The sequence below is a fragment of the Chinchilla lanigera genome, unplaced genomic scaffold (assembly GCF_000276665.1).
Source record: "Chinchilla lanigera isolate Chin_1 unplaced genomic scaffold, ChiLan1.0 scaffold00014, whole genome shotgun sequence".
NCBI lineage: Eukaryota > Metazoa > Chordata > Mammalia > Rodentia > Chinchillidae > Chinchilla > Chinchilla lanigera.
The window spans coordinates 13,467,248-13,492,368 of NW_004955415.1; the positions used below are offsets into that span (position 1 = coordinate 13,467,248).

A 25,121-nucleotide genomic window follows, 5' to 3' on the forward strand; every position below is an offset into this window, starting at 1 on the left:
TTTCCAATAGGGAACTAAATATTGGGGCTGGAATTTGACTCCAGCCATTCAACTTCGGAGCCAAGATCTTAGCCAAATATGTAATCTCTGTAAACATTATTTGTACCTTGAGACCTACTGTGTGCTGAGTACTTATCGAAACTCCAGATTTTTGAGTAGAACTCTTGGCTGTGATCTCCCACCGGAGCACCTAGGATATGAGCACCTTATTTCTAGAAATAGCTTGTTCTCTGTCTCCACACCACGGCGGGGTAGCAAGTGGCCTGGGGGGTGCTGCTGAGCCTGTATGAGGCAGCATATTCACTCAGAAACAAAAGACTTAGGAAAATTATGGCTGTGTTGCAAAGGGTATTAAAAGTTATGATAAAAGATTTGAACTTGACACTCTAGGCAGCGCATTAAGGACCAGGAGTGCTACATGAAAAGTGATACTTTAAAAATTATGTGTGTCCATATGGGGCAACTTAGAAAATATGTGATAGAAAATATGTGATAGTATCATTCTTTAAAATAATATTTTTGAAAAGTCAATATAAACCCACAGTAAAATATTCCTAAGACGTCAAAAATCAAGTTTCTCCCCTATTTCGTGCCTCTATCCCTGTACAAATCCATCTCCTTTTTTTCTAATAGCTGAACTGCTGTTTTACTGTATGGATATATTGTTATTTAACCTCCTGATGAACACATGAATGTTTTCATCCTTTCTGTTACAATCAATGTTGTAATAATAAGTTCCTGTGCATAAGTCCTTGGATATAAATGAACCCATCAGTCAGACAAATTTCTACATGTGAAATTGCTACCTTGAAGAATAGATTTGCCTCAACAATCTTACTCCTTAGAAATTCTTCCATTAAAGAAATAGACAAAAAGATATGCAAAAAATTATTACATTTCTTTACAAGGCCAGAAAATTGGAAACAACCTAAATTTCCATTGATTTGAGAAGGGTTAACTAAATCATGTGAATTCACAAGCGTTGACACTAATAATGATAATCCATACCCATATTCTATGATTCGAAAGGAGAGTATAATCTTTGACTTAAGCAAAAGAGGCAGGTTACAAAACAGCTTCTATTGCAGTTGGATTTATTTATAGATGCAGTGATGGGCATTATGCTTTCTTCTTTCTCTGCATCACTTGAATTTTCTACATGAGTATTATCTTTATAGTCAGAAAAACAATTAACTGCTTTTGAAGCGTTTGATTATTCCACAGGCATTACAAGCATAGATTTAATTTATGGTGCACTCACTGGATGCTGGGCTTTGGTCCACCAGTTTACACTGGGGTATTCTGAATTACCCAGTCTTTGGCTCCTGTCTACCCTCTCTTGCCTGGTCATTTAGAGTCAGAAAACATTGGGAAAGTTTATATCTTATTTCACAGATGAGGGTGCCAGTGCCCAGGGAAGGCAAATGATCTACTAAAGATCACACAGCCAGTTTGACCTCAAGGTAGCAGAGCCCAGGCTCTCCTGCCAAGCAGCATTGCTCACCCCTAAATCTGAGTATGAATCTTTGGGGCAAGGGAGGAGAGTGATCATGAATGCCCTGTCTTCTGGGAGACCCTGTCCTGGCAGACCCAAGATGAACCATAAAAGCACCCTAAATAAAACTATCATTAGTGGGGAGGAGCCTGAGCCTGCACAGGCAGAAATGCAGCTTCACCCGGGCCTGGGTCTACCTACCCCCAGCAGCAGGCTGCAGGGCCTTAGGGAAGGAGCGTCCTTGGGCTAGGGCCAGATGTCAGTAATTATAAGGTAACACGGGCCTGCAAATACCCTATTAAATGATTATTTTACATCAAGCAGAACTCAACCTCTTTGCCACTTTCTATAAGAAATCAAACCACATCAAGCACTTTGGGGTTTTTATAGACTTTCCTGATTGCTTGGGTGATCCGAGGCAATGGTCACATGGCACTGGCACATAGCCATCTCTTGCTTCTCCCTAACCCTGTCATACAGATTCTACCCCCACCCTGTCACCCCTGGCTCAGCCTACACCCAACCTCTGAGAGCCCCAGGTCATCCATCAAAGCATTTCCCCAACAAAGAGAAACTTCCCCGCCAGCTTCCATGAAAATAAAATGTCTTCTATTTAAGTATGCAGAAGACTTTAGCCGCCTTGAACACCTGAGTCATTGAATCCAGAATCTTAGACTTTGAACTAGAAAAATCCCATCCCTTTGGCTTACAGACAGAGACCCTGAGGTTCAGAGCAGGGAAGGGGGCTGCCCAGGGTCACAGACACACTTGGCTGCCATGTCCCTGAGCTCCAAGCTGGAACCAGCTCACAAAGTCAGGACAGACTAGCCTTGCCTCTGAATCAAAGCATTGGCTCTCCTCTTCTTCCTCTTTACCTCCTCCCCAGAGTCCAGCCCGCGGCTTCCCCAGCAGGTGAGTCGTGATGGGGGACCCTGAGAGATGTCCAAAGGGCAGAAGACCCCGGGAGAAGCCAGGGGAGGGTAGTCTCTCAATTTCCAGAGCCCACATACCTCAGAGGTCAAACAGCGTAACATTATCATCTCCTCACCTTGAAGGCCACATGCCCAAGTGGGAGTGTTTACGTCTACCGAGGAGGTGAATGTGCTCTACGAAACGGTCCAACTCCCAGTGACTGAGAGTACCATACGGATACCGGAGAGTGTGCCGTGCCCACTGGGGGAGGGACAGGTAAGTCAGGCTCCCTGAGCGTTGAGGCTCTGTCCAGGAGTTACCTTATTTACCACGTAATGAGACACTGTCCACTTTACTAAGGCTCAGGAGGCCTTGGGACCCAACCAGATCACAGCGTGAAGGAGGCGGGGCCTCAGCACCAGGCTGCAGTCTAATGAGACCCCTCCGCAGCTGGGCTCCTCCATAGACATCGAGTCTACCTTGGGGTGCGAGGAGGGTGCCGGGTGCTGGTGGGGCCTGCAGAAGAGAGGGGAGCTGGACTCCCAGGACTCTTCTCAACTCATCTGGGAGGAGACAACTCTGGACTGGGTGCTGCAGTTCCTGGGCTCTGGCTCCGCTCTGCAGCTTTTCACCGGCGCTGGACTCTCCATTCGCACCTGGCATGAGGGGTAAGAACAGCTGACAGGAAACCTCAGTTCTCCCCCCTGCTCCTTCCCCACTCTGCTTCTCATCATTCTTATGGCCACTCGCAGCCTCAGTTTCTCCCACTGTTCAGTTCTCAACCCCATGTTCCAAGGCCTGTTGGCGGGAGCCACTCCCACACTGGACACCTCCTCGGTACAAAGCAAAGCAATTACAGGGTGATTATGCGTCTCCTGAGTGTGGGTGCCGGGGAGGAGGGCCACGCCTCCTGTGTGAATTCTGCCTTCCTCGTCCAGGAGCCTCCTGAGGTTGCCTCCTTAATGTGCTCTTGCTGGCTCCTCTGACACACTGCGCTGAAGGCCACACAGCACCGTGCAGAAGCAAGGATTCTGTCGAGCTGTCGCATGGCAGGTGAGCAGGCAGGGCCTGGAGACTTCCGGCATGAGGGCCTAGAGGGGAATTCGTAGGGCGTCTGTGGGATGAAACGTTGATCATTGCTGTGGACCTGGGTTCTAGAGTTGGTCAGTCCAAAAGCTATCAGAAAACAGGATCAGAGATGGAAAGAGCTGGCTCCAGACCATAGCAAGTCCATGGCTGAGGCTGGGCTGGGCTGAGCCTTCCCCTCAGGCCTTGAACTGGGGGAGGCAGGAAAAGAAGGGCTCAGGCAGAGCTTGGAGCTTCTCTTCTCTTCACAGAGTATATGGACCCAGAGACATTTCTGGGCGTAGTTGAGATTGTTTCTGGATGGGAAGGAGAGAGAGGACTGCCCCAAGCATTTGAAGGCAAAAGCAACTCTAACTGTGGTTGACCTTCAGTGGGAGAATTGCCCTTGGTGCCTCTGCTTTCTCATCTATAACATGTGCATTCTAATACAAATCATCTCACAAGCCTACTGTGAGGACACGTAGTGTGGTGTCTTCTGCCATGCATCTCACATGGCTTCTTGTGAATAGTAGACTCAAAAATTGTGTCCCCATTATCCCAACAGAGTGGGCAGCAAACCCCCTCCCACTCCACCTGGCCCAGGAATGTGCCTGATGTTGGATGCTGGGGTCTGGTGAGGAACCAGGCGCTGCCCCTCGTAGGTCTCTAAGGCACGTTTCTGTTTCTGCAGCTCTTGTTTTCAGTTGTTCATCTTTAGGTGACAACTATGTGAATCAACTCTTGTTATTTTTTGGCTTTCAAAACCAGGTATTTTCATTTCCTTGCTCTATTTTAATTTCCTCTTCCTATTTCTTCCTGGTATTTGATAACATTATTGGGCCTCCAGCTCCACTGGGCTCCTGGGATGGTCTGCTTCCCTAAGGATACCCCAGACCTCCTAGTCCAGGCCTGGTGTAGTGGGGGTTGGCTTTGTTTCACTAGGATTTGATTTCCAGGACTCACCTAGAGAGTACCTCTTCCCTGGGCAATGATGAAGGATCAGCCCTAAACTTAATAGTACCAAGCTTAATTGCTGAGGAAGGAGCAAAGTTGGTGGTAGGGGACCCCATGTCAGGTCTGTAACTAATCTGATGGGCACTCCTTTCTGTGAACCTCAATTTCTCCATTTATAAGATGTTGAGGTCAGACCCATCATACCTTGCATATAAACTGTTGATTTGAATTCAATTCCCTCGGTTTTCTGAGTTTCCTGGTTTCTTGGAGGATCTGCTCCTCAGAGGAGCAGTCTGCGTCTATTATATACTTTGTACATGAATACAGGAGACACAAGATCCTGATGGACAATGCATCCATCATCCCTGACTTCTCTTCTCCCTCTCCCTTACTCTGTTCATGGCAGACATCACTAATTGATCCTAGAGTTCTACACTACAGTGGTTGGATGGGGTCCCAGAATTCTCCTCAACAGTTATTCAATAGTCCCTACCATTTGATCAACATCAGCAAATGAGATAAGATTCTTTCACCATTACTGAATTGCAATAATATTTCAGCTTGAGAACTCTACTATTGAGTGGAATACTCTGTGTGAATTGCTTCCATATAGGACACTGGTTGGAGTTGACGGGCCACTGTCTACCAGTAAGAGAAAAGCCAACAGCTGCAACAGGACCAGGAAGGAAAGGAAGATTGAGCAATAGTCCCAGGAAGGCTCCAGGCAACTCCTCAATTAATCATTTAGCTACAGAGCTCAGGCGCCCATGATGCACACTAGGATGGAGTCATAATGGGACCCATTAAAAACCAATTACAGAGTCCAGGGTCTGGGAGATATTGCTGGCTTCAGCAAGCTTCCTAGACTCAGTGTCATGGGTGTGATGCCCAGGTAGGACAGAGAATAGGAAGGGTAGCACCATATTATTCACTTCCTTTGTGTCAGCCGAGAGCAGGAGGCAGAAGAGCTGTGTTGAGCTGGGGCGAGGTGAGGATGGTGGTGGAGGTGGGGGAGGTGTGGTCTTCTGCCCACAGACCCCTGCCTCCAAGTAGCACTGTTTCTTAGGCTGATGGCTGAGGCTGATGAGCAAGTGATCTGGAAAGGAAGAGTGAGGCTGGGGGAGGAGAGGAGGGGCCGGAGCCAGGATGCCAGCAAGATGTTTGTGGACTCCATGGTTCCAGAGCAGGGGAAATGATGTGCTGACACTCACTCATGCAATCAGGAAAGTGCTTCCCCTGAGCCTCAGTTTCTCCAGAGCATCGGGATGGATTGAACAGGAGGAGCTGCAACTTGCTCCAAGGCTGTTGGGGCCATGCAGTGACTCAAGCAAGAGGCAAAGAAGGGAGAGTAAAGAGGCAAGCACTTTGTGTGGGGGCTGGGGTGAAAGGGCCAGAGAGATGGGGAGACTTGGGGAAAGGAGGTGACAGTATAAAAACCCCCACCTCCTGGGCTTGTCATAACCACGGACCCAGCACTGTGCTATAGCTTATATGCAGGAAACTGCTGCTTCTAGGTGGAGCCTGTTGTCTTGTTTGTGAATGGCTTCTCCTTTCGTGCTCAAGATTTCCTGATTTGGGTGGTACATTCTCTCATTACTCGATTTATAATCATTACCTCACTTAATCCTCCTTGAAAACTGACAAGGAAGATATTATTGCCTTTCTCCAAGGAAGAAAATCTGAACCTCAGAGAGGCCCAGTAACTTACCAGGGCTTCACAGCCAATAAGAGATGATTCCAAATAGCAGCAATTGGCAGAACACTGGACTGGCGGCCAAAAGGTCTTGCGCAGTACAGATGATGATCATAATATAGCTAAGAACACATTCACGGAGTACCGAGTATGTGCCAGGTACTGTTCTGACTGCCCTGAATGAATATTTCTTTAAATCATCACCACACTATGATCACCCCCGTTTTTTACCAGGAGACTGAGTTTTAGACACGTTCGCTCAGTTGCCTCAGGTCACGCAGCCAACAAATGCCAAAGCTTACACTGAAATTCAAGCGTGAACCCCTGAACTGGGGCTTCAAGTGGCTATGTGGGGTGGAAATTCAGACCAAGAGAAGACGCTGAGAGGAAGAGGGAAAGAAGGGTGGTAAAACTGGAGGGGCCATGAGGCTTGGGGTGACAGGTGGTAGAAGAAGTGGTCTTATTGCAGCCTTCTCTCCCTGAGCCTGGTGGACACTGCCTCAGCCTGGGGTATGTGGGCCTTGAGCCCAGGGTTTGGTGCTCACCCTGCACATCCCCCAGGGAGATGGTCCAGGGCTGACAACATGTCACCCATTCTATCCTCAGGCCTCAGGTTCACTTGCAGCTAGAGGGGTCCCAGATTAGATACAGCCTCAGCCAGCCCCTCCCTTGTGCCTGCCAAAGGACTGTTTGACGGTTCCCGCATCAGCACCCTCTGGAGAGAGCGGCCAAGTGGAATCCTTGGAGATATCAGAGGCACTTGGTTTGACAAACCCCAGACTCTCCAAACCATAAGGGTCCCTCTGGGTCAGTTCACAGATAGAACAACTGAGGGCCAGCGAGAGGAAGAGTTTTACTCCAGGTCCCACCAGGAGTCAGCAGCAGATCTGCCTCCCTTAACAGAGGCCACATATGCCCCGTCCTCTTGGCCCCAGGGTTTTGTGACAGAAGGAAATTAGGAAGGCAGGGCAGGTTTTGGAACATGACAGTTTAAGAGAGAAGGATTATGGAGTGGGTGGGCGTGGGCAGTTGATGGGTAGGGCTGTGCCCAGGACGCTGGTGAATGTCAGCTCCCTTACCATGCCCCAGCCAAGGGATAGGAGAAAACATGCATTCATCCATCCATCTGAGTAGCTGCTAGGTCTTGGCCCCAAACCAGGCTCTAAACACCCAGAGATGACAAAGCCAGGCCTCATCTGCATGAAACTGTCAGCCCCGGGGAGAAGAGAGACGTGGAAACAAGCAATTACAACAGCATCTTCAAGCACAGATCAGGGGCAGAAGACTTAGTCTCAGATAGCAGAATCTGAGCTCAGCACACGGGAAGGTGACACTGAGCTTATTTTGACAAGGGGCTGGAAACCATCCCAGGTGCTCCTCTGTGTCCTCATGTGGGGTTATCCCCATATGTGGGATCCCTCCTCTGTGCCCACAGGTCTGGCTGGGCCTATGAAGGGCGCACATTATGACAGAATTATGCCATAGTCACCAGAATAGTTGCTTTTCTCCTGCAGAATCCTAGAATCCATTCCACAAATGGCAGGTCACGTGGGTGTGTGCTGATGAGTGTAAATGACTCAGATCGCCTAAGGAGTAGCTCCAGAAACAATCCCACAGGGACTTGGACAGTGACGTTCTGGGTGATGGGGCAGGTATAGAGTTGGGGTGGGTGGTAGTAGGTCGATATTCTACATCATGTCTCCACCAAGGAGCAAAAAGAAGTGAGCTGCTTGAGGGCAGCAAAGGATCAGAGTAGAAACAAATAGGGGAGAAGCTGCAAGAGAAAAGAACTGGTGTCATCAGGAGGGAAGTCTTCCTAACCCCTGGGCAGTGGACACACTCCCTCTCCTAGGTTGCCCACTATGACCATCATCAAGTCTCCACCAAGAATTCGGCTGAGGGAATTTGATCCTGTCAGGAAGCTGTAAGAAAGATAATCTCTAAGATTCAGGAATAATGGGAAAGATGGTTCTGACTCATCCCACCCTTTCTTGCTCATCTGTGATAAGAAACCAGATGCCTCAGAGGGAGACAGAGCTGGTTTGGGAGGAGGCAGGGAAAGAGGAAAACACTGCAGCCTCCCAGGGTTCAAGCACCTGACCCTGGGTCCAGGAACCTCACCAAACCCCAAAATCCCTGTGTGCAGCCCCAGGGCACACCAGACTGAGCTAATTACTACCCAGTACCCTCCTCCCCTGCTCCTGACTCATCTCAAAAAAACCCAGAAAGCGCTAGCATCCTGCTCTGGTCTGTACCCTCTGGCACTGGGCTTAGCAAGTGGCAACAGGACTCATGGGCCAGAGAGCCAAGTGTCCTCAGGCAAGAAGCCCCTTTCCTCCCATCCCCATTCCATGGACGTAAACAGGCCTGGGATTCTAACGGCTCTGCTGATGGTAGACCTGACCGTGTACGAGGTACGTAGGGTTCCTGCTTGTGTTTCCAGACTACACAGAAGCCACCTCCGCTCAAAGTCCTGGGGCTTCCGAGGCATGTGCCTACCCAGAAATTACTGGGGTGAAGGCCATCAGTCCCTTTCCCTGGAGAGGTTTAGTAAAGCAACAGAGAAGCCCCAGTACTGTTGTTCCAGCTTCCTAGAACACAGGGTTGCTTTTGAACACGGGCCCTGTGCACCACACAGCCCTGGGTGCAGGAGCAACACAGCTTGGGACACGCATCTCAGCTATATGAGACCCTGCTGGGGGTCTCAAATCACAATGCCAGGATGAGGCTTCCAGGCTAAGCCAGGTCTTTTCCATGAATCTTGCATGGCACCCTCCCAGACAACTGACAAGTGGAGACCATGTAGGAGGCTGTTGCAGATTAGACAAGAGACACAGCTCCCTGTGTGGCCAGTATCTATCACTGTATGATAAGCTACCCCAACACTTTGGGGGCGGAAGACAACAGCAGTCATTCTCTTGCTTCGAACCTACAATTTGGGCAGAGCTCAGCAGAGACAGCTGGTCTGTGCTTTGTTTGGTATCAGCTGGGGCAGCCTGACAGGTTGAAGGATCTGCTTACAAGCTGGCTCACTCCCATCACTGCCAGGCTGGTGCTGCCAGTCAGCTAGGAGCCAGCAGGCTGGAGGCTGAGGCCTGGTTCTCCACAGGGGCTTCTTCATGGCATGGTGGCTGCTTGCCAAGAACACACACTCAAAGGAGCCAGGAAGAAGCTATCAGCATTTATGAGTTAGCCCTTGGAAGTCACAGAGTGTCGTTCTGTTTTGCTACAAGTCTTCCAAATTCTGGGGACAGGACTGTACATCCCATTTATCAGTCACAGGAGTATCAACTTCATCCTGTAAGAGCGTGTGTGGGGATATTATTGCACCCCTCTTTAGAAACTACAATCTGCCACACTCCCTTATCTAAAAGATTTTTTTGACAGTACTGGGTTCCTTAAAAAGCTAAATATTTTGGACAGACCTCTCAAGACCTTAGCCTGGCTGAGCCACAGTTGTAATGTCCTTGACAAAAGCTCATGTTGTATTTTAGAGTCTGAAAATTTGGGGTCTGTGACTCTTGTGAGACCAAAGATAAAGGCAGCGTCGCCTAGAGTTCCATAGCAGCACAGACTTGGAAGTGGAGTTCCCAGCTCCCCCTTTGCAAGGCCTTGTGACTCTGCACCTCAGTTTCCTCATCTATGAAGTTGGGATAACCATAATATATCCTTTAAGTGGTTTATGAAGATTAAAGAAGCTAATACTTTTTAAATATTTAGAAAAATGCTTGGTTTGTAGGAGGTTTTATTAGATAAAACCTATTCAGTGGTTCAGCCCACGGTTACTAAGCACTTGCCTCACAGCAGGGGAGTGAGTACTTAATGACACTTCTTCAGTATTTCTCAACTTCACACAGTGGTCATATCAATATCTATCTCAGGCACTGGGGATATAGCTCAGCAGCGCAGCATCTGCCTGGCAAGTATGTGGTCCTGAGTTCAATTCCCGGTGCCAAAAAAGAAAAAGAAAAAGAAAAAGAAAAAAAAGGCAATATATATCTCTTATATTCTCTTCATAATGTGACATTGATATATTTTCAGCATGAGATGGAGCATTTTTCTTTTTCCTGAATCTAGGCAGACCTCTGTCACTACTTTGATGAGTAAAATAGGGTAGAGGTGACGGCATGTGACTTCTGAAGTCAGGCCACAAAAGGCATTGCAGCATCTACCTTGATCTCTTAGCTCATTTCCCTGGGGGAAGCCAGCCCCCATGCCGTGAGGACACTCACACAGTCCCAGGGAGAGACCGTGTGCAAAGGAACCAAGGCCACCAGCCTACACAGAGCACCAACTCACCAACCATGGGAGCGAGCCACCTTGGAAGTGGGTCCCCCTGTCCCAGTCAAGCTTCCAGACGAGTGCTGCCCCAGCTGCCATGTGATTGCACCTGTGTGAGGAGTCCTAAGAGCACACCGGCCGGCTGAGCACCACCCCAACTCCTGGCCCACAGAAACCAGGAGAGAGTCAAACTCTGAATTAAGCAAATCGGTCAAATAGGAAAAGGTAACTAAAACATTGGCTTCTCATTATAGCAAATATTTTATAATGCTCCTTCACTATCCTATAATTAAATCAATACATATAACTGACCTCTATACCTCACTTCTAAAATTATGTCCCAACTGCAATATTAAATAAGAGGACCTCAGTTTTTAGCTAAATGTACTTAGTATGTAAATGCTTATTAAAGCTTGCCCAGAAGACATGATGAAGTGGTCAGATGCTATCCTGTATGAAGCCATCAGCTACAAAGGCAGACTCACTCTTGTGGACTGTGTTGGGAGACTTAACCACTCACAAGCAACATTACCATGTGTGACACTACTTTTCACAGTTTAAATAGGAAATTTGGGAAAGTCTCGAATGACGTAAAACAGTCTTCAACTTACATAATAGTCACATTCCTAAGGATTCATTAAATTTCACAATATTTAGCTCAGTGGCACAAGCGCCTGCCTGGAAAGCAAAAGGTTCTGAGTCTGATTCCCAGCACAGAAAAAAAAATTCACAATATTGCAAAACTCAATGGATATAAACATGTAAAACAGAGTTGGATTGGAGCTCTGATAATAAATAGATTTTCTTCTGTCTGAAAGCCTGTCAGGGCGGTTGAACACTGTGTGGGACTTGGAACAACTGTCTTATCCTTCGTGTTTCAGAGTCTGACATCACTGAACTCTCTCCATCACTACAGCAATCAAACAGTTTACACAGATATCCAAAAAGATTCTAGGACAGGACCATCCCTAGAACCACCCCCAATGAGGAAGGCTCTTTATCAAAAGGGTTACTTTGGGCCCTTTGAAAGCAAAACCCTGTCTTTCTCCTGTGCTTTGCATAGGGGGGGGACAGTGTGTGCAAAGGCCCTGAACCAGGAGCAAGCGCAGCAGGTCCAAGGAACAGTTAGGTGGCTGGTGCAATTTAAAAAGTTGAGTTAAGGGAAGAGAAAGAGAAGACTCAGGATACCAAAGGGCCCAATCATGAAGGACTTCTGGTTTATTCTCAGGACCTCAACTCTGCTGAGCAAGCCAGGAGCTAGAGGAGAGTTGAAAGAACGGAGGTGACCTTAGATTCTAACAGGTTCCTCTGGCTGCTGCCTGATTTGCATAATACCGATCTCCTCCATTTGGCTGTCAACTGTGTATTTCATGACTATCAGGTCCCCGGCACACAGCACCACACCCAACACCTGAATGAATGAGTGTGAATAGATGAGGAAAGAGAGTGTTTGGGCTGAGGCCAGATTCATCGGCATCCTCTCCCCATCCGTGCAAGACTCAGCCTCAGCGCCACCCTCGAGGAAGCCTCGCTTGTCACCTTCACACACCAGGCGACTCTGTCATGTGTCCTTTCAGCACCTGTCCTTCTTGACAGTTAGTCACAAGGAGACTCATCCATCTGGGTGTCACCCCTGCCCATCTGAACATAACAAACCCTGGCTATCTCCAAGGACAGGTGGTGGTTCTCACCCGCACTCCAGAGGCGTCATTATTCCCATTCTGCAAAGAGGAAACAGAGGTACAGAAGTCAAGTAGAAGGTAGCTCAGCCAGTAGATGGCCAAGCCGGGATGTGTGCCCCAGAGGCCCTGCTCATAACCACTGAGCCACACGGCCTCCCCCAGCCCCCTGCTGAGACTAAGACCATATCTAAGTTGTTAGCCAATGTATACTCAGTGCCAGAGCCCGGCCTGGCGTGGAGAATATGCAGTCCATCTTCAACACTGGATTGTGCATTGTGAATTGGCTTACTCACTAAATTTATTTTTAACTCCAAAATCAGTTTTCTTGGCACTCACGTAGTCATTCACAGATAGGCATAGGATGGCAAAAAATGGAGGCATCTAACACTCATGTTCCTGGCTGACATAAGTTGAACAGACGACACTCTGGCTTCTGGTATCAGCTTTCATACAAGTGTCCTTTCTCGATCCATTTAAAACCATGGGGGGGGGCTTTTTTGCATTTTTGTGCTTTTTGTTGATGATTTTGCTGTTTTGAATGGCATAGTGCTGAAGTGCTATTTAGTGTTTCTAAGTGCAAGAAGACTGCATTGCCTTACAGAGAAAATAGATGCATGAAATAAACTTCGTTCAGGCATGAATTACAACGCTATTGACAAAATGAGCTCAATGTTAATAAAACAGCAATATAAATTAACTGACGTGTCTTTAAACAAAACTACACATAAAACAAAGTTACAGATTGATGAACAAATTGTGAGCAGGGGTTCACAGGACCCTAGCCCTGTATCTTTCTCACCAGCAACTGTTCAGGACTTCCTAATTCGGCATTTGCAGGAATTTTATAGTGTGTAGCTGCAGTGGATCACAAGGATCGAGCTTATGCAGTAATAGTGGCTGGCTGGATGCTCTGCTGGCAGGAGGAAGTAGGTGGGTAACAGGCCAGCTGTGGATGAGAAACTGCCAAGGATTTAGCCTCATCTTCCTGTCCTCTCCTTGCTCAGGAGTCAGAGTCACCAAGGTGGACTGGCAGCAGAGAAAGAATGGCGCTGCTCACCGAACACAGGAATACTCTTGCGGTGAGCTGGTGGTTCGCAGGGGCCAGCAGTTCAGCATCAGTCTGCATCTGACGGGAGTACTGGATAGAGAGGAGACCCTCACCCTCACAGTGGAGACAGGTAAGCGGGCCCACCCACGCCCCCTGCTGGGCGATAGTTGGAGAGACGTGTTTGGTGACCAGTGACTTGGTAACTTGCCACTGAGGTGGGCAGCCCAGGATTTAGCGGAAACAAGTCCCTGTGGTGGACTGAACCTTCAACCCTGGAGGCTTCTGGAAACAGCTTCCTGGGGACCGTTGGAAGGTGCTGCTTGCAGACAGTGTGATGGGTGAGGTGACCTCTCTGGAACCCTGTGCATGCCAAAGAATCCAGGTCTCTGGAGGGTATGGAAAATCACTGGGCACTTCTGGACCCAAGCTCTTCCTTTCCTGGCCCAGGAAGTGGCTGGGAGTCAAGGCAGCTGCAGTGTCCCACTTTGCCATTGACCTTGTGATCATTTGATTCCCCCAATCATCTGCAGCATCTCAAGCAGTGAGATCTGGGCTCCTGGCCCTGTGACTTCTCCACGTCTCTAAAGCTGGGTTTCCTACATGGGATCACCAAGTGCCCTCTCCTTCTGCCAGGACCCCAGGCTTCCGAGGCCCTCCACACCAAAGCTGTGTTCCAGACGGCAGAGCTGGAGGTGGGTGATGCCTGGACAGCAGCAAAGGAGGCACAAACAGGGAACACCGTGACTGTCAGCCTCACCAGCCCTCCAGATGCTGTCATTGGCCGATACCTGCTGAGTGCGAGGGCTTCCTCCCGCCGCAAACACAGCGACCGGAAGCTGGGCGAGTTTGTCCTGCTTTTCAATCCATGGTGCCCAGGTAGGAACTGCCAAGCCCAAGGCGGAGGGTCTCCCGACAACTATTCTCTGAGGTCAGCCTGCCCCTGGGGAACTATTGAGGAGAGATGAATTGGCAGGGAGGTAAACGCCAAGAGCTTGGCATGGGCAGCAGCAGACACTGGGCAGAGGAATCTCCTAGCCTGTGCCCAAGGGGCAGGAAGTTAACAAGTTCTGGTATCAGGCCAGTGGGTAGGGGTGGGGCCTGATAGGCAGGAGAGGCCCAGGCGTGGCTAAAAGCCAGAGATGTGGACTCGTTAGCTCCAGCTCTGCTAAGTCACTTCTCTCCATGAGTCTCCATTCCCACACCCGTAATATGGGAATAAATAATAACTAGTTCTTGGAATCTGGTAGGAATTTATAGAGCTAAGGCTGTAAGGTACAAGTTCATCACAAAGGTAAGGGGCACCCAGGATCAGTATTCTTTTCCATGTTTGAGAAATAAGAGTTTGCCATGGGTATCAAGGTAGGCCACCCCGTGTGCCAGGATTTCTAAAATCCTTCATCTTGGGCTGGACAGGGTTGGTCCCTGCACTGTAAAGGACCACCCAGGAGGGATGGGGCTTGGCAAGGAGGGAGAGAGACGCAGAGAGGTGCCCGGCCCAGTCAGCCTCCAGGCACCATCTGTCTTGCTCTAGCCCCTTCTGCAGGCCAGCAAGGCCAGAGCCTCAGCCCATGCTAGGCCCAATGACTCCTTTTCAGACGATGATGTATTTCTGGCCTCAGAGGAGGAGAGACAGGAGTACGTGCTCAACGACAGTGGCATCATCTTCCGAGGCGTGGAGAAGCACATCCGAGCCCAAGGCTGGAACTACGGGCAGGTCTCCAGGGGCACAGCCAGATGGGGCATGGGCTGAGGTGTGGGAAAGGCCAACCTGGGAGCCCTGCTGGGTGCTCACTTCCTCCCAGGAGGGGAGAGAGGAGCTGATCCATTCGTCTAAATAGCAAATCCTTTCATTAATTCATTCATCTGCTATTCATTGTCCAATGGTCTATGCTGGGTCCTTGAAAAGGAGTAATACTTTGGATACGACTTGGAAATAAAAGAGATCAGTTATGTATGGAAGGATAAATAGCTTCAATCAGTGGTTCTGAAACCTAAGTATGCATCAGAATCCAAGAGGGTCCCTTAAACCATAGGTGATGGGGCACCTCCCCCACCACTGCTGATTGAGCTGGTGTAGGGCCAGGCTGAGAATCTGCAATTTAACAAGGTCCCAGCTGATGCTGATGCTGATGCTGATGCTGATGCTGATGCTGATGCTGATGCTGATGCTGATGCTGCTAGGACCAGACTTCGAGAGCCATTGGCCTACATAAATACTTTCATCTCTCAGTAGCCACAGGTACCCCATTTCAGAACCTCCTGTGCATACCAGATCTTAAAGATGCTTGCATCTCTTCCTCTTGTATCTTTAAATCATCTCTAGATTACTTACAAAACCTAACACAATTGGAATACTACTTAAATACTTGCTCACCTGTATTGTTCAGGGAATAATGACAAGGAAAGTCTGTACACATTCAATAGAGATAATTTTTTTTTCCAAATATTTTCAATCTAAAGTTGGTTGAATTCCTAGATGCTAAACCTAAGGCCATGGAGCCCATGGATATGGAGGGCTGGCTACAGTTACAGGGCCAGTTGCAGTGGAGGGAGGAAAATGAGAGTGGTAGGACAGAAGCAGAGGAGCACAGAGAGGACGAAAGGAATCTTCATCTCAGAACTGAGGGAGGTTTCCTGATATCGGGATGGGGTCTCCAAATCTGGGCAGGATCTGCACAGGCAGGAAGAAGAGCAGACAGAGCAGTGTGGAGGTGGGAAGTAAAGGAGTCCAGAGTCATCTAGATGGCTCTGTCTGTCTGGGATCCAGTGCCACCCAGGAATGAGGTGGGACAAGCAAGTTAAAGGCTTGACTATGTGGCTGAAAAGTCCTACACTGCTGCAGGCTGGAGGTGAAAGATACTGAGGCTCAGGGACTGGGTGAGGATGATATAGTGGAGGGGCCCATCTAAGGAGTAACCCCTACTCAGCACCCAGCTCTTGTTGCCAAGGGAAAAGACAGCCTAACTTTCCCAGACTTTCCCAATTTTCAGAGAATAGAAATCTAAACGTATGTATGAAAAATCTCTCAGGTTTTAAGTGTTACAACTAATCCAAAGATATTGAAATCACCATGGAGACCAAAGGAGCCTATTAGTGAGGTAGATGTGGCTCAAGAACCACCAGGTTTATTTCTTTACAGGGGGTGGGGGGAGCCATGGAGGTTATTGAGCAGGGAAGGGACATGACTACATCTGAGCTTCCAGCTGCCCTGGTATTGCTTAGGGAAGGGTGTCTGGCACTTGGGGAGGCTCTGTGAGGTCCTTGCGGACGAGGTGGGGAAAATTCCCATGCAGACCCCCGTGACCAGGTAGGGTTGTGGAAGGCCCTAGAATGTGTGTGAGGTTCCAGCCTCTGAGAACAGCCTCTCTGGGGAGCAGTTTGAGGAGGACATCCTGAACATCTGCCTCTCCATCCTGGACCGAAGCCCCAGTTACCAAGACAACCCAGCCACTGATGTGTCCCGCCGCCACAACCCTGTCTATGTCACGAGGGTCATCAGTGCCATGGTGAGTAGCCCTTGCTTTCCCCTTCCCAGGATGTATGCTCCCTCCAGAATCCCCAGACCAGGCCGGGGATATAGCTCAGCAGCATAAGCACTTGCCTGGCATATGCAAGGTCCTGGGTTCAATTCCTGGTACCCACCAAAAAGAAAAGGAAAAAAACAAAAAACAAAAACAAAAACAAACAAACAACAACAAAAAAAACATGAACAGAATCCCCAGACCAAGTCCGGGGCCCAGCCAGGGATTTTTCTGAAGGGCCCTTGTTTCTGTTCTCTATTGCTACATAATCAATCACCCTCAACTCCAGGGATAAAGCATCCTGGGTTATGATTGCAACTCTGAAGTCCAGGAATTTGAGCATGGCACTGTGCAAACGGCTTGTCTCTGCCCCAAGATGCTTCAGCTGGAGGTGTCTCAATGGCTACAGGTGGCCAGGATGATTTGGCGGGACCATCTATCTGGAGCCTTGATTCTGGTAGTCAGGGCCTCCTCATCCCCCACCCATGCCGTGTCTGCTGTAGCTGGGTTTTCCACAGCGGCTTCCTTGCTCTTGCACCAGGCCCCTGGACTGAGGAGCAATGGAGCCTGGCCAGGCATCAAACTTTCTCTCTCTGCAGCCTATCCCTAAAGCTAACTCACAGGGCAGCCTCATACATAACTGTTTTAAGAAAAAAAGAAGTGAAGTTGCCAGTCTGCCAAGGCTGGGTCCTAGAGCCTGGCCAGTATCCCTTGCACAGTATTCAGTGGACAAAGCAGTCCCAGGCTGTCTCAGACTCAGGGGAGAGGCCTAGATCTCACCTGTCCCTGGGAGGAAAGCACAACAGCACAGGCCTAAGGTCCAGGGCCACATTTTACCCTGCTTGTTGCATAACTTGGGTAAGTCCCATAACCTCTCTGAAGTTAGGTTTTCTCATCTAATAAAAGAACCTACAAATAGACTTAAAGCTAACCTAAAGCACACCAAGACCTCAGCATCATTCCTGGTCCACAGTCAGCTCTCTGAAAATGTCAGCTGTCTCTATAATTCTTGTGCCACTAAAAGCCCCAAAATAGAGATCATTTAAAACAGGAAATACTCTAAAATTATACATGATTTTAAAGAACAGATTATCCAAATCGAAGATAATTGGAAATTTTAAGTAGTACCAAAAGTAGGAGTAGGTATTTTCTTCCTTGTGTGTGTGTGTGTGTGTGTGTGTGTGGTGCTGGGGATCTAACCCTGGGCCTTGTGTATAGTAAGGACACACTCTACCACTGAATTACATTACAGATATTTTAAGACAGCAAAGCCCCTAGCTTTCACTTTAAAACCAAGGAATAATCCCAGTTGATGGTCCAACAATGGGAAGATTTTACAGCAGCAAGTTTCCTCCAGGGGAAGGCAGTGGTGGACACACAGCTCCTTCCTCCAGGTGAACAGCAACAATGACCGGGGCGTGGTACAAGGCCAGTGGCAGGGCAAGTACGGCGGCGGCACCAGCCCACTGCACTGGAGCGGCAGCGTGGCCATTCTGCAGAAGTGGTACAGGGGCAAGTACAAGCCAGTCAAGTATGGCCAGTGCTGGGTCTTCGCAGGAGTGATGTGCACAGGTATGGGAAAAGCTCCTCTCATCAGCCTGCTCCCTCATTTGCATTCATTAACATATATTTGCATGTGCTCCAATCAGTCTGCCTTGATGAGGACATAAAGTCTGGTTAATGATGGGAGAGACCAGAGACTGTAGCTCTTTTACTTGACATTGATGTTTTATTTGGCAGAAGAGTCTCCCCTCTGCCTCCAGCTCAATGAGTGGCTTAGGTGGGCTCTGTGGCCTCTGGGACCTCAGGTCCCCTCAGAAAAACTTACGTGGCTGTAAGGGTCTGCCAGGATCAGAGAGGCTCTGGCAGTAAGGTCTCCAAAAGTTCCCTCAAAGAGCATTGAGGAGAGCAATGTGGAGAGAGCAGGAGTCCCACCCACCCCACCTGCCAAAGTACAGGAAGTGACCAGGATGCAGTGGGGGGCACAGACTCCCACCCGCCTCCCAGGGTCGGGGTCCTGCCTGCCCCTGGAGCCTCTGGGCCCTCCGCTCTGCAGTCCTTAGGTGCCTGGGGATCCCGACGCGGGTGGTGTCCAACTTCAACTCAGCCCACGACACCGACAGGAACCTGAGTGTGGACAAATACGTGGACTCCTTTGGGCGGACCCTGGAGGACCTGACGGAAGACAGCATGTGGTGGGTCCCAGGCCAAGGCCTGTCCAGCCCGGCTCCAAGTACTCACTTTCTTCTCCCCTCTCTTCATACCAACGTGTCTTTCTGATGGTGGGGCTCCACCACACCCAGCTTGACAGAGTCACCCCTCTTCCTCCTGGGTGCTCAGCAAGATATTTTCCCAAAGACAGCGATCTTCCTGTGAGGAGTGCTGAGGCCGGCTGTAAAGAGGCCAAATCAGGCAAATCAGGAACTGGGTTTCCCTCTGCTCCCTCCTTCCTGTGTGACCTTGTGTGACCTTTCCTAGTCCTATATCCTCATCCTGAATGCAGGAAGTTGAGAATAAACTAGGAACTGCTTACTAAGGCCTACAGAGTTCTGCATAATCTAAAAGCTACCTACCCTCGTGTTCCCCATGTCCCAGAGACACTTGCACACTTCCTATTTCTTGGACACATGATACTTTTTCTTGTCTCAGAAACTTTGCACATGCTATTCTTCCTTCTGTCTAGAACACCATTCCCTTCACTCTTGCTCTGACTAATTCTTTCTAATTTAGGTCTCACCTAAGGCATCATTTACATAGAGTAGGTCTCGGGAAGTTATTCTCTGTTCAAGCCCCTCTTTTCTTCACAGCACTTATTGTTGCTTGCATTTATTTTATTTATCTACTAACTTGATCCTTCATGTCTTCTCATTTGGCCCCTTTGATAGACTGTAAGCTGCTGCATGAGGGCAAGGATATTCTGTCTTATTTACAGTTGTATTTGTGGTACCCTGAAGAACAGGCTCTTTGTATGTGTATATGCTCACACAGGCCACTTTGCCCATCCTTTCCTTGGCAGGAATTTCCATGTCTGGAACGAGAGCTGGTTTGCCCGGCAGGATCTGGGACCCTCTTATGATGGCTGGCAGGTTCTGGATGCCACTCCCCAGGAGGAGAGCGAAGGTAGGGCCCAGTGGGGGTGCCAGACCCCTGTCTTCCCTCCCACGCTGTTCACGCCCACCCATCCCACCCAGGTGTGTTCCAGTGCGGCCCAGCTTCAGTCACTGCCATCCGCGAGGGCGACATACACCTGGCCCACGATGGCCCCTTCGTTTTCTCGGAGGTAAATGCAGACTACATCACCTGGCTGTGGCACGAGGATGAGAACCAGGAGCGCGTGTACTCAGACACCAAGAAGATTGGGAGATGCATCAGCACCAAGGCAGTAGGCAGCAACTCCCGCGTGGACATTACCAACCTCTACAAGTACCCAGAAGGTAAGGGCCAGTGGTGGCTTTTATTAGCTTCCTGGGGATGGGCTGTGGGCTGCAGAGAGACAGTGCAAAGGGGTGGCCCAGGGCCAGATCCTGTCCCAAGCACTGTGACAGTGACCAGCACTTCCACACAGCAGTCTCGGGCTAGAGCCAAGTGCCTTTATTTAAACTAAATTAATTGCTTCCTCTGTTTGCTAAGTTCCTCCACTGTGTTAGAGGATTTCTCTCATATAATGACAACAGCCTCATTTCCTTGACCACTTGCCATATGGCAGGCTCTGTGTTTAGGTATATTCACATATGATAGTGATAATCACTGCTAGTAATAATAGTGATGATCATAGCAGGTACTGCCCACCGAACACCTAGGAAATGTGGCGGGAGGCACAGTTCAGAAGAATAGCAACAGCAGCTCCTGTTTTTCATCTGCCAGAGCCTCTGCCATGGTCACTCGTTTATGGGCACTGCTTTATGGAAGAGCCTGTACAAAAACAAGACAGTTGTGTTTTTTCTTGTAGCTGCCTCCAACCATATTTTTTCCCATGGAAGAATACTGAACAAGGACACGATCTGATCCATATATTCCCACCTTTTCCACTTGCTAAAATAATGTTAACAACTAATTAAGACTTCCAGTTCAGCGGGCCAAGTGGTGCATGCCTGTAAGCCCAGCCGTTTGGGAATCAGAAGCAGAATGATCACAAATTGAAGCCCAGCCTCAGCAAATTAGTGAAATCCTGTCTCAAACTAAAAAACGAAAAGGGCTGGGGATGTAGCTCAGTGGTAGAGTAGCCCAGGATTAAATACCCACTACCAAGAAAGAAAAGACTTCTTGGAGGGGGGGACTTGGTCTACTCTAGCCACCTCCACTGCAGGTGAGGAGAGAGGTCTCCATTTGACATCACCTTCAGGTCTCTTCTGCCCTGCTCAAGTAATATATGGCTCAGTAGGACAGGTGAGAAGACCTCCTACTGGAAATAAAATGCCAACTTCCTCTTCCAGGAGGTAGTATGGTCTTTACTGGCCAGCCCTTTCTTTGTGTTGATTCTTTATTATTTTTTTTTATTTTTCCAGTGCCGGAAATCAAACTCACGACCTCATGCTTGCCAGGCAAGCACTGTGCCACTGAGCTAAATCCCCAGCCCTGTGTTGATTCTTTTAAATACCCCCACACATAGCCACACACCCACACACACACCACCAGCATTCCTTCCTACCTATCTCTAGGAATATGGCACTTAAGTGACTGCCAGTGAACTCCCTTCTGTTCTGGCCTGGGTAATGGATGGGTGGGGATGGTGAGGCCTCCTCAGCACCAAGACCCCTCTCACAGGTCCTCCAGATTGGTGGCTGGTCTCACCTGCTGAGAACTTTTTTTTCTGAGACAGTCTCGCTCTGTAGTCCAAGTTGGCCTTGAACTCACTATGTAGCCCAGGCTGGCCTCTGCTGAAAACTTCTGGAACTTAGAATGTAGGATCTTTAGGGGCTTTGGTCCTGAGCTTTGGCCACACCTCAGGAGAAATCATCACCCTGCTACATGATGACAGTGAGTTTCTTATCTGGTTGTCATAGAAGCCCAAAATCTGCATCTGTCTGTGAAATTTCCTGATTTGAAGTTGCCAGCAACTGATTAAAACTTCATTTAAATAGAGAACCTCATACAGGCAGATGGCTGACTTCTGCAGTTGGGGGCCATAGAAATGTGTAGTAGTGATGATGGAGGGATAGCCTTGGCCAGAGCAGAGGGGTGGGCCTTGTGAAGTGTGCCTGTCGCTGATGGTGGCACTGCTGTGCAGGGTCTCAGAAGGAGAGGCAGGTGTACCACAAGGCCATGAAGAAGCTGCTCAGCGTGGAAGCCTGGGGGCCGAGATCAAGGATCCACAGGGCCAGCAGGCGCAGCCTCCGGCGAGATGATCTCCTGGAGCCACCCCCCAAGCCTAGCATCACTGGCAAGTTCAAGATCCTGGAGCCACCAGTGCTGGGCCATGACCTGAAGCTGGCTCTGAATGTGGCCAACCTCACCTCCCAGGCCCTGCAGGTCCAGGTCAATCTGAGCGGTGCCACCATTCTCTACACCCGCAAGCCAGTGGCAGAAATCCTGCATGAGTCCCACAGAGTGAAACTGGATGCACAAGAAGGTGAGAACCCCATGGCTTGGTAGCACCTGGCCAAGCAGGTGAGGTTTGGGGATGGGGGTGGGGAGTCCTGAATCTGTGTTCATTCCCAGGGAAGAAAGGGATTTTCCTAAGCTTTGTGAGTGGTGCCTTGTCTCTTGTCCCCACTTCACAGATAAAAATACTAAATAATGATAATAGTAATAAAAGTCCACAATCAATGGTAGCAAACTGACCTGATAGTGAAGTTATGTGTAGTCCCCAAATCATCCCAATTGGTATGAGTATTATAGTCCAAAGAAACACAGCTCACAGTGTATGATGTATGCCTTGTGTTGTTTTCTAAAATTCAAAAATATCTTGGAGTCCGTCCTGTTCCAGGGGTGCTACAGGAGAGGAGAGGACCCGTAAGAGATATGGGTCTGTGTGCTAGGCTGTCCTGAGAACTCGGGTGCAGGGTGCTACTGGGAGCACCATTCCTTGGAGCCAAAGTCACACAGTTAGTGCAAGTAGTGGCAAGACCCACTCAGAGGCAGCTGGCTGTAAGGACACTCCTGACCAAGGACGGGAAAGAGCAAAGCCAGGGTTCCAAGCCAGAAGTGCTCGACCCCAGGGCACACCGTTGCAGCTGTCTCAGTGACTGGACTGTGGGCGGTGGGCAGGTCAGTGTGTGCCAGGGACACTAACTGTGCCTGACAGTACAATTGCCTCAAACGTGACCTTGGTGTTTCATCACAAAGCCACTGAATAGCTTCAGACTTTTTGAAGGTTTTTGTATAATTTTAACTGAGCTTATTCCAATTGCCTTTTTAAAAAAATATATCAAAGACTTTTTCTCTCACAGTTCCTGGACACATAGCACTTCATGGATGAGTTACTAAACGTATCCCATGTGATTATTCTTACTTCCTTCTCTTTGCGTGTCTCTCTGTCTCTCCTTCCCTTTCTCTCCATCTCTCTACCTCTGTCTCTCCCCCTTGCTATCTCCTATCTTTGTCTCATTGTCTCTGCTTCTGTCCCTGTGCCCCCTCTCCCTCCCTCCTCCCCTCCCTCACTTCCCTTCCTCCTCCCCTCGCTCCTCCCCTCCCTCCTTCCCTCCCTCTTCCCCTCCCTCCTTCCTTCACTCACTTCCCTCCCTCTTTGCCTCCCTCACTTGCTCCCCTCCAAAGAGTCAATTAAGCAAAGTTTAATTGAAGTTGTTCTCTGGACCAGTTTCTGGCAAATGAACCTTGTAGATTTTGACAGGGCATGAAAACATATGAAGGAGGTGTCACACATTTTTAGTTCTTTTTGTCACTTTTTTGTCACAAAATTTAAATCACAAAATAACACTTCATAATGAAATATTAATTAGCATACACTTTCCCCTGTCTTTTAGCAATTTTTTTCATATTAAAAGTAATGCATATTCATTAAAGATTTTAAGAACAAACAAGAAAAATCGCCTGTGATCTTACCACCCACCTACAAACTGTTAACAGGTTTTCCTTCCAAATTTTTACTGCCTATTTGCTTTTTGAAAACCACAGTTCTAATTAAATATTTCAAATACTCATTAGTGCTCTGCTCTTTTCATATTATATTATAATTTAAATATTTCTATAAGCACTTCATAAATATCATTTTAATAAATGTGTACTGTTTAAGTATATAATAATTTATCTTTTCCTTTGGATAGTTATCATCTTACTGTTATTAAAAACAGTGTTAAAGTTGGGTACATAAACAAATTGGTACAAAATATTTTCATTTTTTTCTTCCGGATTTTGGACTATTTAGTTAGAATACATTCACAAAAATGGAATTCTGGAGCCAAAGCATGACTATTAGACTTATAATGTATTTAGAATATAACTTATTTTATAAATTAATAGACTTTATTTTTTAAGTTTTAGGTTTACAAAATAAAATTGAGTAGAGGGTACAGAGAGTTCCCATCTCCCCTCCTCTCCACTTATCAATGTATTGCATGCCTGTGGAACATTCATGACAATTGATAAATCAATGTTGACTCTTTATTTTTAACTAAAGTTCATAGTTCACATTAGGGCTCACTCTTGAATTTAGTATTTAAAAATGCATAATAGCACATATCCTTTATTAAAGAATCACAGAAAGTCATTTCACTGCCTTAAAACTCCCCTGTGCTTTATGTTTTCATCCCTGCCTGTCGCTGAGTCCCCAGCAACCACTGATCTTTTTGCTGTCTTTTTAGTTTCATCTTTTCTAGAAAATTGTAGAGTTGGAATCATACAGTTGGTAGCTTTCTCAGATTGGTTTCTTCTCCTTAGCAATATATGCTTACATGTCCTCTATGTTTAGTTTTGTTTTGTCTTTTAATATCTCGCTTCTTTTGCTCACTGAACAGTATTCCCGTAAATGGGCTGCAGTGTACATATTTGTCCATCCACTGAAGGACATCTTTCTTGGTTACCTATAGTTTGGGGCAATTAACAATAAAGCTGCTGGGCATGGTGGTGCACGCCTGTAATCCCAACACTCAGGAGGCTGAGGCAAGAGGATCGTTCTGAGTTCAAGACCAGCCTGGGCTACAAAGTGAGCTCAAGGCCAGCCTGAACTGCATAGCGAGACCTTGTCTCAAAAAAAGTCAAAAAAAAAAAAAAACCAAAAAAACAATAAAGCTGCTGTAAACATCTGTATTCATCCATTTTGCTTTAGTACAATGAAATGTCTGGAGTAAGTTCATTTAAAAAGAAGGAAGGAAAGGAGAGAGGGAGGGAAAGAGAGAGGGAGGGAAGGAGGGAGGTAGAGGAGGAGGGGAGGGAGGGAGGAGGGAAAGGAGGGAGGGAAAAAAAAGAGAAGTAGGAAGGAAGAGAGCCAAGGAGGAAGGGAGGAAGGGAGGGAGGAAAGAAGGAAAGAAGGGAGGGCAGGAAGAAGGAAGAAAGGGAGGCAGGAATAAAGGAA

General features: G+C 48.1%; 1 protein-coding gene across 1 annotated transcript in view; it reads left to right on the forward strand.

Annotated features, from left to right (window-relative positions):
* Positions 1-3,020: 3,020 nt before the first annotated feature.
* The window catches only part of Tgm6 (transglutaminase 6), a 29,233-nt gene continuing 7,132 nt past the window's right edge, over positions 3,021-25,121 (forward strand). Inside the window, exons 1-10 of the mRNA XM_005380751.2 lie at positions 3,021-3,075; positions 13,087-13,260; positions 13,764-14,006; positions 14,726-14,844; positions 16,508-16,636; positions 18,046-18,223; positions 18,708-18,846; positions 19,668-19,771; positions 19,843-20,085; positions 21,879-22,220. Coding sequence (XP_005380808.1) covers positions 3,069-3,075; positions 13,087-13,260; positions 13,764-14,006; positions 14,726-14,844; positions 16,508-16,636; positions 18,046-18,223; positions 18,708-18,846; positions 19,668-19,771; positions 19,843-20,085; positions 21,879-22,220 — 1,678 coding nt within the window. The 5' untranslated portion in view covers positions 3,021-3,068. The remainder of the gene's footprint in view (positions 3,076-13,086; positions 13,261-13,763; positions 14,007-14,725; positions 14,845-16,507; positions 16,637-18,045; positions 18,224-18,707; positions 18,847-19,667; positions 19,772-19,842; positions 20,086-21,878; positions 22,221-25,121) is intronic.